General features: G+C 39.3%; 1 protein-coding gene across 1 annotated transcript in view; it reads left to right on the top strand.

The window, feature by feature from the left end:
• The window catches only part of STX12 (syntaxin 12), a 42,561-nt gene extending 31,962 nt beyond the window's left edge, over positions 1 to 10,599 (top strand). Inside the window, exons 7-9 of the mRNA XM_004705062.2 lie at positions 6,664 to 6,736; positions 7,420 to 7,502; positions 9,370 to 10,599. Coding sequence (XP_004705119.1) covers positions 6,664 to 6,736; positions 7,420 to 7,502; positions 9,370 to 9,462 — 249 coding nt within the window. The 3' untranslated portion in view covers positions 9,463 to 10,599. The remainder of the gene's footprint in view (positions 1 to 6,663; positions 6,737 to 7,419; positions 7,503 to 9,369) is intronic.
• Positions 10,600 to 15,071: the final 4,472 nt, after the last annotated feature.

The raw sequence follows: 15,071 nt of genomic DNA, 5'->3' as shown, positions 1-15,071 counted from the left end.
CCTTAATCTTTTCCTGAATCACTACATATCATTTGGTCTTCACTGGAAATATACATGCAGAACAGAGCAAGGCTAATGAATATTTAATTGATCATTAGGACTGTCCCCAAATCTTAACACAATGTAGGTTAGGATGTGCTCTACAAAGTGCTCATTTGCTTAGTCTCCAGAGTCCAGAAAAAAGGCAGGCCAAAAAGGTTTGGTTCATTTTTGTGTAAAGTCAGTCCCAAGTTGTGCGTGACACTTCGAGGTGTCAGAAATAGGACTATTGAATTGCGTGGGGCCCAGGGGTCTTTAAGCCTCTCATCTTTGCTCAATTACCAGTAAATATCCTCAAACCTGACTAGTTTCCTCCTCTTTTGAGTAGAAGAGTGCTATCCCTAGGGGAGGAAGGGGGTTGGGGGAGGAAAGTAGAGAAAAGAGTTCTCTCTTGACTAACTACCATCGTCATAAATCTGCCCATCCCGGTTTCCCTACACAGATAGACATAAAACAAGGGCATACAACAAACAAGAACCCAGCAATAATGACCATATATGTCAGAGAAAGACCTCAGCCTAAGGGAAAGCAGAGAATATTAAAACTTTAGAACAAATTCACATTGGGTCCAGAGGTAGTCATATCTTTCGTTTCCTATTTTTTTATGTACTACTAGTCTGTGACTTGGTTCTTTTACATAGAAATACTATTAAAGCAGCGGCTCGAGTCAGACAAAAGAACCCTGGTTGTGCAGTGGTTCAGAGCTCAGATGCTTACCCCAAAGTCAGCAGTTCAGTAAACTGAAGGAAAGAATGGTACTAATACCTACATCTTAAACACCCGAGGCGTAGAACACTATGGATGGTCTTGAAAGCCCCACATCCATTTGCTGCAGGGTCCCTGTGTGGATTGAGTCCCTGGTGAAGCCTCACAGTCCATAGACTAGGAGTGTGAACAGCCTTAATATCACACAAAGAGCACTGTAAACTGGTTCTTAGCAGCTGCACTTAGACTGGAATGTACCACCTTGTCAGTAGATCTTCCTTTGCACCACTTTCAACTTACTCTAAATTTTTAGTATACTCTGCTTTTTCTTAGATTGAGGTCTCTCTGTTTTATACGACCATTGTTGCTAGGTCTTTTGTTTTTGCCGTTGCTTTGTGCGTTTATCTGTAGAGGGAAGTCAGGATGGGTAGATTTTTTTCCCCAATCATTTTATTAGGGGCTCATACAACTCATCACAATCCATGCATACATATATCAATTGTGTAAAGCACATTTGTACATTCACTGCCCTCGTCATTCTCAAAACATTTGCTCTCCACCTAAGCCCCTGGCATCAGCTCCTCTTTTTTCCCCTCTCTTCCTGCTCCCCTCTCCCTCATGAACCCTCGATAATTTATAAATTATATTTTGTCATATCTTGCCCTGTCCGATGTCTCCCTTTACCCACTTTTTTTTCTGTTGTCCGACCCCCAGGGAGGAGGTTATGAAGACAGTAACAGAAATAAGTCAGCTGGGGTCATGGGAGAGAAAAGGTGGGGGAAGTGGGGAGTCATCACCAGTGGGTACAAGAAGAAAGAGCAAATTCCAAAGTGGATTGTGGTGATGATTGTACTACCCTGCTCAATACGATAGGACTACTGAATTGCATGATGTGTTAATTATAGCTCAGTAAAACTAATTTTTTAACAAGTCAGAAGTTAAAACTGACTAGCAGCAGATTCTGGCAGTTTCCACTGTATTGTACAGGCGCTGTGCTTCAGAATCACCACAAAGGCACACAGTCACCACCACCAAGACATATGGAACTTAGGAAGGATCGATGTCACAATCAGTAGAATTAAGTTCAAATGTCTTAGTCTAAGCTTGCCTTTCATCTTTAGTTGTTTCCCATTTCTAACATCCAAACCCAGTGTTATAGCTGGACTACTGGTCTTTAACTCAGTTGGCTATTTCTATGGCCTCTCCTTTGTTTCAAGACACAGTTCAGCCCCACCCTATCTGCAAGCTTTCCGTGCTAAGTCCTGACTGGGAGGTTCTTGCGTCCTAGGCCCCGTTTAGTTACATAGACTTCTGCGACGCAGTGCTCTGTAATGGCGAGCTTTAGAGAAACAACCATCCTGGAGACTTCATTTCTTACTTGCACACTATGTGACCAGACAAGTTATTTAACCTCTCTGGGCCTCATTATCGTTAAGGACACAGCCTAGAGTTACTGAATGATTGAGTCAGATCTCAAGGAGGCATAGCATAGGTCTCCCCACTCGCTGAAAGCAGAATGTCCCTGTGCACTTACAGCAGCAGATTGCCACATCTTTCTCTTACAGCCTTCTGGTGGGTTTTACTACGGACTTTTTGGTTAGCAGCCAAGCACTTCACTATTGCATCACTAAGGCTTCTTCAGTTAAATGATAGTAATAAATTAAATCCGTTTTCATTTCTAGCAAGTTGATTCAGACCCTGTGAGACAGGGTAGACCTGTCCCAAAGTGTTTCTAAGGCTGTAGTTCTTTAGAAGCGAAGTGTTATGTCTTCCCTCCACAAAGTGGGTGAATTCAGTTCTCCAAGGTGTTGGTTAGCAGCCAAGTGGGTAACCACTGCCCCACCAGGGTTCCTTAATAGTGCAATAATAGCGAACACAGTATTGTGTGCTTCCTGCACAGTTACAAATGCTTTACAGGTGTTAATTCATTGAAGACTTCTCATAACCCTATGAGATGATGGTATTTTTAGGTGCAATTGAGTCAACTCCCACCCATTGTACAAGAGTGAATGGTCATGCAGCATCCTCATAATTGTTGTTTGAGCCCATTGTCCCAGCTACTGTGTCAGTCCACCTTGTTGAAGGTCTTCCTCTTTTTGCTCTCCCTTTACTTAAACAAGCATGATGTCATATGCGAGAGACTAATTTCTCCTGATAACATATCCAGAGTACTTAGATGCAAGACGCAGGTCAGCCATCGTTGCTTTTGAGGAGCATTCTGGCTGTACTTCCAGACAGGGTTGCTTGTTCTGCTGGCAGTCTGTGGCACGTTCAGTAGTCTTTGCCAGCACCATCATTTAAAGACATCACTTCGAATTCATCGTTCAGCTTTCACAGGCATGTGCCGTAACTAAAAATACCATGGCTTAGTCAGGCACACTGTATTAGTCTAGGTACTTTAGAGAAACACATCCACAGCAACTCATATATAAGAGAGTTTTATGTAAAGCAAGTATGCATCACGAAAACATCCCAACCCAATGCTGCCCAAGCCCACAAGTCCAACATTAACCCATTTACCCAACAGCAGTCCACAAAGTCCTCCACCTCACAAAACAGAGGCAATGATGTCGACTTCAGGGGGAAAGCTGAGTCAGTAAATGAATAAGCATCTCAGCACTAGCAGGGGTCTCCACACAGCTGCTCCAGCACCCAGGGCTGCATTGGGATAGGTCCATGCAACTTCTCCTTGAGGATGTCTTGTAGGAAGTCAATCTTGCAAGCTGAAGCAGGGAGCTGCTAAGGCATCTGCACCCTGGTGCGACCATCACAAAGCAAGAGCCCCGAGCACTAGAAACTTCAAAATTGTGGTCCTGAGCCCTCAAGCCCAATGTCCCTTAATATACATAATTTTTTCTTACCTACTTTCCCTCCTTGTTTTTCTTCTCTCCACTCTCCCTTCTCCCCTTTCCCCATCTTTTGTCTCATCATAGCCTTCAAAGTCTTGTCCTTTAGTATGAAAACCTCTTTTCCCCTTAATAATAATGGTGTCACGAAATAATTCGCTTTTAGAGAGTGACTTGACTTTGCTGAGTATGATGTCCTCCAATTTTGTCCATGTCCTAAGTTGTTTGGCAGACTTGTCATTGATTTTTAAGGATGTATCGTAGTTCATTGTGTGCACGTTTGTTTATCCATTCCTTCACAGATGATTTTTTACAATTATTTTCATTGCTTTGCTATTATCAAAATCGATGGGATAAACATGGGTGTGCATATATCTTTTGTAACTAAGTAGAGAGCTTTTACTGCCCTACTGTTTTCCATAGTGGCTATACAATTCTGCAGTCCCACCAGCAATGTATGAGCATTCCATCCTCTTGAGCATTTATTATTATTATTTTTTTTAATTTTGCTAAGAGTATCGGTATAAGGTGGTATCTCATTGTTTTAATTTGTATTTTTCTAATAGCTAATGAACATGAGCATTTCTTCATATAGTTGTTGCCCATTTGGATGCAGTCTTTAGTAAATTGTCTGTTTGTGTCTTGTATCCCTTTTTGACTGGGTTATTTGCGTTTTTCTTATTAATCTGTTGTAGTTTTCACAGATTTTTGAAATTGGCCTTTTATATGATATATGATTGTCAAATTCTATTTTCCAAATCTGGGAGTTCTCTTTTTCTTTTGCTGAAGTCTTGGTATATATATAATGTATTTTTAGAAACCTAGTATATATATATATATAAAATGTATTTTTAGACACCTAGTCCTTTATAATGTTGGTGTTTCTCATTTTGTTTGGTAGTGTGTTTATGCCTTGTATTAAGGGCCTTAAGTATGTCCTTATTTTTTTATTAATGATTTTTATGGTTCCGGGGTTTGTATTTAGGTCTTTAATCCATCTTGAATTCATTTTAGACATAGTGTGAAGTATGGGTTCTATTTCATTCTTTTGCAGGTAGAGATCCAATTTTTCCAATCCCATTTATTGAAAAGGCTATCTCTTCTTCCACTTAATGTGTTTTAGTCCTTTATCAGAATTCACGTGCTTGCTTGAATTTCTGGGTTCTCTGTTTTAATCCGTTGGTCAATAGATCTGTCATTCTTATCATTACCAAGCTGTTGTGATGTCTATGGCTGTATAGTAGGTTTTGAAACTGGGAAGTGAAAGGCCTCATGCTTTGTATCTTCTTTTTCCTGCTTTGTATCATTTTTTAATAGTGTTGTATTTATCCTGGATTTCTTTTCTTTCCATATAAAGTTGTCAATTAATTTTTTCCATTTCTCTTAAGAATTGTGCTGAAACTTAAGATCAGAATTGCATTGAATTTTTAGAATGCTTTCAATAATATTGACATTTTTATATATTGTCTTCCTAGCCATTCTTACATTTATATAAGTCTCTTTTGGTTTCTTGTAGAAATCTTTTATAATTTTCTTTGTATAAATCTTTTGTTTCTCTGGTTCTATTTATTCCTAGGTATTTTATCTTTTGGGTAGTTACTGTAAATGGAATTGTTCTTTTAACTTCTTTTTCAGAGTCCTCTAATATACATGAATTACATTGGTTCTTGTATGTTAATCTTATGCCTGCTATGTTGCCAAATGTTTCATTTAGTTTCAACAATATACCATCTTTCTGATCATATACTACCTCCTTAAATGTTGACCGATTCTTTTTGATATAGTGACTGTATTCCTTCCATTTTCTATTGATGCTTCCTTTGTCACTCAAAATTTTGCTTACAGAATCCTTAAAAAAAAGAATCCTTCAATATTGCAACTCAAGACAGATTTTTTTTTTAATTTATTTTTTCTTTTTCAACATTTTATTAGGGTCTCATACAACTGTTATCCCAATCCATACACACATCAATTGTGTAAAGCGCATTTGTACATCATTCTCAAAACATTTTCTCTCCGTTGAAACCCCCGACATTAGGTCCTCATTTTTCCCCTCCCTCCCCGCTCCCCCCTCCCGCATGAGCCCTTGATAGTTTATAAATGGGTATTTTGTCATATCTTGCCCTGTCCGACGTCTCCCTTCATCCACTTTTTGGTTGTCTGTCCCCCAGGGAGGAGGTCACACATAGTTCCATGTAATCGGTTCCCTCTTTCCTACCCATTCTCCCTTTACCCTCCCTGTTTTGCCACTCATACCACTGGTCCTATAGGGCTCATCCGTCCTGGATTCCCTGTATTTTCAGTTCCTATCTGTACCAGTGTACCTCCTCTGGTCTAGCCAGTCAAGACAGATTTTTACGACACCCTCACTACCCACAACCACCCTGAGTTCTTTCAGCGAAACACGTCCCGCCCTTCTGGTTTTCTCATTCCCGGTCTTTGCACATTTCATTATAATACATACTTTGTCTTCTGGAGTTACCTTTGACATCTACTATTCATCACTTCTTCCATTTGCTTTTGCTATTCTATGTTCAACAGAAAGTTTCAGAGTTTCTTCTGATGTTTTACTTTGTTTGTTTTTACTTTCTGCCTATCTTTTCAATGACTTTTTGGTTTGATTATATATGGTATGTTTGATCTCATCGCACAATTCATCTCATCTATGGTTCTTTGTGATTAGTGCATCAAAAACTATTCAGAGATGGGCTCTAAAATCAGATGGAATATACTCAAGGCTGTACGTTAGCTCTTATGAACTTGTTTTCATTTTCTTCAGGGTCCATGTGAACTTGTATATGAGCAGTTGATTGTCTGTTCCACAGTTGAGCTTTGGCCTTAAGGTTTTCACCAGCTATTTTTTTAGCCGTGAATTGCCAGGTCCCTTCTCCTTTGCTGATCATTGTAAATACAAGTGGCATAGCTTCTAGCATCACAGCAACAGAAACCACCAGAACAGGACGACCCACTGACACGCGTGTAGTGGAATAACAGAGCCATAAGTGTACATAAGTAGAGGAAATACATTTTCCATCATGTTGCTTATTCCTTAATTGTTTTTGCATTTTTTTAGGCTGACATTTTGGATGTTAACCAGATATTTAAAGATTTGGCCGTGATGATCCATGACCAAGGTGATATGATTGGTATGTATTACTGATTTCTTTAACTTAAAGGTGAGTTGTATTTGTGTACAAAAACATCAGCCAGACTTCCAGCCATAAACATTTTAGGAATGCCATTTTTTTTAATTGTCAAAATAACTTTTAAGTAATTTTCTTCTGTTGTCAAATACAGACGTTGTGGTGAGACCTCCTTGAATATTCAGCTCCATTGACTAGCCTCAGATAAATCTGTAACTGTTTATGGATATAGCTGTCAATTTCCCAGCTCTCAGCTCCAGAACTTGTCCAATTTTTAAATTAGTAACTTGAAGAAAACGGATTATATTTGTAAATAATTTCAAGTTTATGAAAGTAAAAGTAGTACAAGGAACTCCTTTATAGCCTTACTCAGGTCACATTTTTATATAACATTCTACTCCATTTACTTTATTATTTGTACTCTCTTTCTATTGTACACGCATTTTTTTAATCATTGGTAATCATTTGTGAGTGAGTTTCATAGTTCACAGTCTTCTGTCCCAGTATACTTCAATGTTTATTTCCAAAGAAGTGAGCTGTTCTTTTATGAGGTTAGCACCTTTTGATGTCTTGGTTGGATACTTGGAATAGTGATGTTGAAACCAGGAATGCACAGCATCAGAAGTCTACTGACCTTTTAAACATCTCTATGTGGTAAAACACCTACTTATTCTTCTTTCTGGCAGATAGTATAGAAGCCAATGTGGAAAGCTCAGAAGTGCATGTTGAAAGAGCCACCGATCAGTTGCAGCGTGCGGCTTACTATCAGGTAAAGCCAATGAAAGAGACTTTGTGGGCCATTACAGTACAGCGACACATTCAGAACAGCTGCAGTGCTTGCTTATGCTTAAGCTGGAGGCCTGTAGTCCAGAAAAATAGTCCTCGTTCCATTTTTAGCAGTTTTCTTTGCTTAGAGATCAAGCCTTAAATACACAGAAGCCCACCTAGCTAGCTAACTACAAAACTAATCCCATAGATCTGATAAGGCAAATTAGATAGCCTAAAATGGTGATTGTTATTTCAACTAGTATACTAAAAGGTACATTAAAATAGGGCTTTATAGATAATTTTGGTTTACTGTTGTCACATGGGCCCTGGTGGTATGGTGGGTATGCATTGGGCTGCAATCTGTAAGGGCAGCAGTTTGAAACCACAAGCCACTTATCAGGAGAAAGACCAAGCTTTCTACTCTTGTAAAGAGTTACAGCCTTGGAAACCCTACTCTGTACTGTGAGGACATTGTGGGTCAGCATGGAGGTGATGGCATTGAGTGAGTGAGTGTAGAATCATCTTGTTCTTTATCTACGAGTGAAAAGAGGAACCCCTCGTGTGGGAGAGCAGAAGTACCCCGTGAGGTTTTCTTGGCTGTAATCTTAATGGAGCAGATGTCCAGGCCTTTCTTTTGAGGTACTGCTGGGTGGGTTCAAACGGCTGACCTTTTGGATACTAGCCAAACACAACCCATTTGCACCTATGAAGGACCTTGGCTGTGAACAAATAGGGCTTAACCATGAAGCTGCTTCTGTAAAGTGAGCTTCTACATAGGTGCTGAAACTCAAATTTTATGACTTTCATTTGGGTCTTTATCTCAAAATATTATGAATGAGACTCTCTCCCCTCAATTTGGCTTTTTTGTTTGTTTGGTTTGGTTTCGATGATTTTTGTTTTTAATTTTAATAGTTTTATTGACATAATTCATGTACCATACAATTCAATGGTTTAAATATATTAAAGAGTATGCAATCATCACCACAATCAATTTCAAGACATTTTCTTCATTCTCATACTCATTATTAGCTTCTCATTTCCCCCCAAATTCCTCTAAGAAACATAACTGTAAGAAACTATTAATCTAGTTACTGTCATTATAGATTGACCTATCCTAGATAGGATAAAGAAAATGATAGAAAAACAAACAAAAACACAGAAAAACCTCGATCCAAAAGAAAGCAGAAAATAATAAAAACTAAAATTTTAAATGGGAAAACAAATGATAAGATGTAAAATTTTAACTTAACTGTATCTGCATTAACCTACTTTCCAATGCTCTCTGTCTGAGGGCAAGACTATTAGCATTCCTGGTCAATGGTCAGAGAGGATTCACTGGAAGCTTAATCCATGTGGGGATTCTGCAAATGGATTTTGGGGTCAAATTGGCTTTTTAAAATAGATAGCACACCTCATTCATTTCCCACGTTCCCAGGAGAATTATATTTTACCTGAAAATGTTCTTAATTTTTTTTTTTATGCTAGAGTTTCCTTTATAAACAAAAGTGATATTTCCGGGTCTAGCAATAAAGGAATACTTCTTTCTGTCTGTAACTTTGACAGTGAACATAAAATTTTATGATGACTGTAAAGCTCTTAAGAACACCTATACAAATGTACAGATAACTAATTTTGTATATAATGCCACAAGTCCTTTGAAAAATTGTGTTTGGGGATGTGGAATTAAAACTTACACTCCTGCTAGCACTAGTGAGCATTGAGATTTTGCATATCCATGTGTGGTCAAGTTAATTTTGAATTAGGAGGCAGATTTATGAAGCATTCCTGGAATCTTAGCTATAACAACCAACCAAATAACAGCCTACATTGTTTCATGAATTACCTTCTTTACATATTTCTTTCCTCAGAAAAAATCTCGCAAGAAGATGTGTATCCTGGTGCTTGTTCTGTCGGTGGTTATTTTAATCTTGGGACTTATTATCTGGCTAGTTTCTAAATGAAGTGATTGCTCCAGAGCCGCCTTCTGCTGAGCTGTTTTCAAGAGCAAGGGTTTGGTGTGGAGTCTTGCCAGAATGAACTGATCACAAGAAGAGAGCAAACACCAGAACGTCCTGTAATAATTTAGTTAGAAACTAACTACTAATTAGTCCTTGGAATTAGTGACCTACAGAGACAGTATTTATCAGTTTATGTATGAATTTCATTGATTACTTAAATTAGGAGTTATGTGGATTTTGCTTTCTCTTGTATTTCGATTGCCCTTTCTCCCAAGTATATACTGAAGATTCCATTCTCGACGCTCTCATTTTCACAGATGACACTACAGTCTTGTAATAGTATCTTTTGATGTGTACACCAGGTTTACCTGTCTACTAGCAACCCATAGAGAATTACTTTCTGGCACCTGCATATTGGAATCTGTTGGAAACTATAATAAGCCAGCAATTTTTATTATTTAACATTTTAATTTGAATTTCTAAGATGCTTATTTATCTGCTTTGAAAGATGTTGACACTGTATGCAACTGCAAAGTTATAAAGATGTCCATGTGATCCAGATTAAATGAGCAGGACCTATCTGAGCTGGTCAGTTGTTGGGGGAACATGTTAATAAGCTGGGTTTAAAGTTTACTTCACTAACTGTGAGGCTCCTCGAGCAGTTAGTTGGTCTTTATACACATTAAGCCATCTTGTTCAATGTGTAAAGAGGTAAATTCACTTTACTGCAGTCCACGGGATCCCTCTCCTGCCTGTAGATGAAGGGGAAACTGGACAAAGCATGCTTTTGGAAAGCAGATAGGAATTGTTTGGAGTGATTTAATATGTTTGATACTGTTGTTCACTTGTGAGCCTACTTGTGAATGATGAATGTGGCTGTCAAGGGCTGCTCCCTGCCCCATAAGGTTTGCTAGGCATTTGATGGGAGGAAGACTTTAAATGCTGGACTGAAGTTGGTGTAAAATTTAGTCTGGTGAACCTGGAAATAAAGAAAAGGTTCATTTTTGTAAATAATACTAGTCTTGAATAGTGACATTAAATTTACCCTAATTTATGAACAAGAGACTAATCTCTCCATGTATAGGAAGACACAACACGCACACAAATGTTTCAATAAAAGACCGTTGTTTGCAATGTAAATGTCATCCAATACCCCTTTTCACAGGCCCAGAGCAATTAAAGGGATCATAATTTTTTTAGGTTTTCACACAAATATGAGTCGGGCCAATGATTTCAGTTCATCCTTTAGTGCAGGAGTCTTCAAACTACGGCCCACGGGCCACATGTAGCCGCCGAGGACATTTTTCCGGCCTGCTGTGTGTTTTTGCCCCGTTTGTTTTTTTACTTCAAAATAAGATATGTGCAGTGTGCATAGGAATCTGTTCATAGTTTGTTTTTTAAACTATAGTCTGGCCCTCCAATGGGTCTGAGGGACAGTGGACTGGCCCCCTCTTTAAGAAGTCTGAGGACCCCTGCTTTAGTGAATAAAGGGTATGACTACCTGGATATATTTATATTCCTTTCTTCCATTCTGCTTAATGCTACATTCTTTTACTAAACTAATGTGAACTGCAGAGAAACAAGGACCCAAATGCCAAGTTTCTTTGCACTCTTGCACCATTCCACTCAACTAATACAAATAAACAGTTTTAAAGCTCTTGTAGTAAGTTTTTATTAGTTAATATCCTAATGAGGTAGATATGAAGTAATGTACTCTATCAGAAAAAAATGAGACCTGTAATACTCCTTGGAGATCAGCTGCTACTGAATTCTTTTCCATGCAAAACAGGATGGAGTTGTCGACATGTCACATTGGCCCTTGGAGCCACTTCAGATTTATATCCTTGGTCCTGCCATCATAGGCCATACATCTGAACTTGGATCCATCATTTGTAACACTCCAGGAAAGAAAGCCAGCATTGTGGAGACTGCTTTGAATCTGGGTGAAATAAAGTGACTACGGTTCTATTCTATAATACTGTTTAATCCAAATGGTAATGGTAATAGTAGTTATCGGTAACAAAGATGAACTTGCCCTAGAATTTGTGGTAGTTGCTAAAGAAATTGTACATTATAGGTTCCCAAACTTATTTGGCTGACCGCCCCGTACTGGGGGAAAAAAATTAGCAACCCTCTGGCAATTAAAACTTTTTGTACTATAGCCCATAATCCAGCATAAAGTGTAGATATCTGCTTTTGTAGCCACCCCCAACCCCCACCCGGATCATTCCAGCACTCCCCAGTGGGTTTGATATCATCCATTTTGGGAAACTGTGCTAGATGGTCCTAAAAAATGTATTCATAGAATCATCCTAATCCATGCTTTGATTATTGTTGGAACAACATGGTCCAGGAAAATGGTTCTTTTTCCCTTCATTTAAAAAAAACTGAATGATGTGAAGCTTACAGGTCATTAGTTTTACATCCAACAATGTATGTATCTTTTGTGTCAGCTCATCACTTGCAGTCCCTCCAATGTACCATCACCTGTTCCACTTCCTGGGTTTCCTTTTCTCCTCCCCTCCTAACCCTCTGAATTGTGCAGGACAGTGGTTCTGAACATTAGCTTCACACTGCAACCATGCAGATACCTGTGCGCTCCTGCCCCAGGATTGTCCATTAGTCTGGAGCATCGTCTGCGTGTTTTTTTGTTGCTAGACACAGCCCAGTTGGTTCTGACTGATAGTAACTGTACAGCAGAACAAAACACTGCACCATCCACACAATTGTTCTTGTGTTTGAGCCCATTGTTGCAGCCATTGTTCCAATCCATCATGTCAAGGGCCTTCCTCTTCTGCGTCTCTCCTCCTTCAAGCATGATGTCCTTTTCCAGGGACTGTTCTCCTGGTAACATGTCCAAAGTACCTGAGACTAGATCTTGCCATCCTTGCTTCTAAGGAGCATTTTGGCTGTTCTTTTGGCAGTCCATGGTACATTGAATGTTGTTTGCCAACACCATAACTCAAATGCAATGATTCTTTTTCAGTTTCCTTATTCAAGGTCCAACATATGAAGAAATTGAAAAAACCATTATTTGGGCCAGGCACACCTTAGTCCTCAAAGTAACCTCCTTGCTTTTTAACACTTTAAAGACGTCATGTGCAGCAGAGTTGCCCGGTACAATGTGTCATTTTATCTCTTGAATCTTGCTTCCATGAGCATTGATTGTGGATCTAAGCAAAATGAAGCCCTTGACAACTTTCATCTTTTCTCTATCATGTGATCTATTGGTCCAGTTGTCAGGAAGATTTTTTTCTTCTTGGCATTGAGTTCTATAATGAAGGCCTTAATCCTTGATCTTTATCAGCATGTGCTTCAAGTCCCCCCTTTCAGCAAGCTAGGTCGTGTCACTACATAGGTCAGATAGTTAATAACCCTCCAATTCTGCTGCCACATTCTCCTTTATGTAATCCAGTTTCTCTGGTTAATTTGCTCAGCATTCTGATTGACTAAGTACGGAGAGAGGATATAACTGACTTTGACCTTCCTTGTAGCATTCCCTTGTCTGTTTACCCAACTGCCTCTTGATTGTTCTGCATGAGCACAATGTAGGGGTCTGAGTTTCCCATTCTTCTCAAGGCTGTCCATCGTCTGTTGTGGTCCAGACATCCGAATGCCTTTGCATACGTCAGGAAAGCACAAACATCTTTCTGGTATTCTCTGCTTTGATCCAAGATCTATCCGACAGCAGTGGTATCCCTTGTTCCGCATCCTCATCTGAATCCGGCCTCAATCTCTGGGGGCTCCTTGTCAAGGGACTGCTGCAACCCTTGTTGATGATCGCCAGCAACATTGTACTTGCGTGTGTTAATGCTATTCTTCTATAAATGTGCGTATCCTGTTGGGTCACCTTTCTTTGCAACGGGTACAACGACAGATCTTTAACAGTCAGTTGGCCAGGTGGCTGTCTTCCAAAATTCTTGGTGTAGATGACAAAGTGCTTCCCGTGTTTCATCAGCTTGTTGAAATATTTCAGTTGGCATTCCATCAATTCTTGGAGGCTTGTTTTTGATAATACCTTCAGTGCAGCTTGGACTTCTTCCTTCAGTACCAGTGTTCTTGATCATAAACTGCTACTTCTTATGGTTGGAAGTCGACTTTTGAGTTCCTTTTTGTACAGTGAGCCTTTTAAAAGTTCCAGATTATTTTTAATGTGCAACCATATTTAAGAACCTGTGGCTTGAAGTTCAAAAGCTAAGTGGGTGTAGAAGACTTGGCAACTCTTAGCTTGCTGTAGGGCTTTGAACAGGCCACTTCACCCACAGGCCTCAGGTTTTCTCAGTAAGTATCTCTTCCAGCTCGTGAATTCTCTGATTATAAGGATCACATGGGTTTAGTGTGACTGTACAAATTGTACGTTCACTTCTGTATTCCTGTCCTTGAATCTCCTTGTCTCTTTCCATTGTGGAACGTTCTAGGAGCATTGAACAAAGGTAGCATTCTCTCTTCAAATGAACTAAAACTCTAGTACTGGAGAGCATGAAGTAGAACTGTCCTGCTGACCACTTCATCTGGAAATGTTCCAGAACAAGAGCTTGCTGGACCCCAGTCCCATGCTCTTAGGAGGTGGGGAAGGGACCCTGGCAACAACACTCAATTTAGTTCTCAAGCTGAACTTAAAACTGCTGTGTGCCATTGGTGAGGAAGGTCAAATGAAACTACCATGCAGTCCATGCAAAGTTAGACATCCCAAGACTTTCCCATCCGGCTCTCTTGCTATTCAGAGGCTGTCCTCAGTCATGGGAGGAAATTTCTCTTTGTGGTCACGAAATGCAGCCCAGGACCCAACTTGAATTTCAGTCCATCGTGTTCCCTTAGGGGAGTGGTTCTCAACCTGTGGGTTGCGACACCTTTGGGGTTGAATGACCCTTTCACAGGGGTGACCCAATTCATAACTATAGCAAGATTATAGTTATGAAGTAGCAACGAAAGTAATTTTATGGTTTGAGGGGTCACCACATGATGAAGAACTGTATTGAAGGGTTGCAGCATTAGGAAGGTTGAGAACCACTGCCTTAGGGCTAGGAAGCTAGGACTTACCACTTTTCCAAGCCTGTTTAGTATACCCTCATATTTCAAAGGATTTTTATTACCGCTTTCCAGATCTGCACAATACAACTACTTTAGCATTTCTATTTAACTAGGAAATGGTTTGATTCCCAACCCCTGATCCTACTTTTAGGCCAACTGAGTGGTTAAGATGTTACCAAAATGAAATTTGATTAATATAGCACTTAAAAAAAACCAAAAAAATAATGTAGCACTTTTTGAAAAAGGGCAAGAAAATTTTCAATGCTGGACTGTGATTCAAGACCAAGTTCTTACTAGTCCATAGAGAAATATGAAAAATTATATAGTGGCAGAGTCTGACTTTATAGTCTTCCAAGTTTTAAAAGAAGACATTTTAGGAATATGAAAGTGAAAAGGTTGCAACGTTAGGTGCAACATGTTTTTTGTGTTTTTTTTCATTATTGGTACTCATTTATTTTTTTAAATCGTTTTATTAGGGGCTCATACAACTCATCACAATCCATACATACATCAATTGTGTAAAGTGCATTTGTACATTCATTGCCCTCGTCATTCTCAAAACATTTCCTCTCCACTTAAGC

This window comes from Echinops telfairi, unplaced genomic scaffold, assembly GCF_000313985.2.
Source record: "Echinops telfairi isolate 266 unplaced genomic scaffold, ASM31398v2 ScPeMD7_7457;HRSCAF=8495, whole genome shotgun sequence".
Lineage (NCBI taxonomy): Eukaryota > Metazoa > Chordata > Mammalia > Afrosoricida > Tenrecidae > Echinops > Echinops telfairi.
Note: the sequence above shows the minus strand (reverse complement) of the source record. Positions and strands in the feature narration are given on the sequence as shown.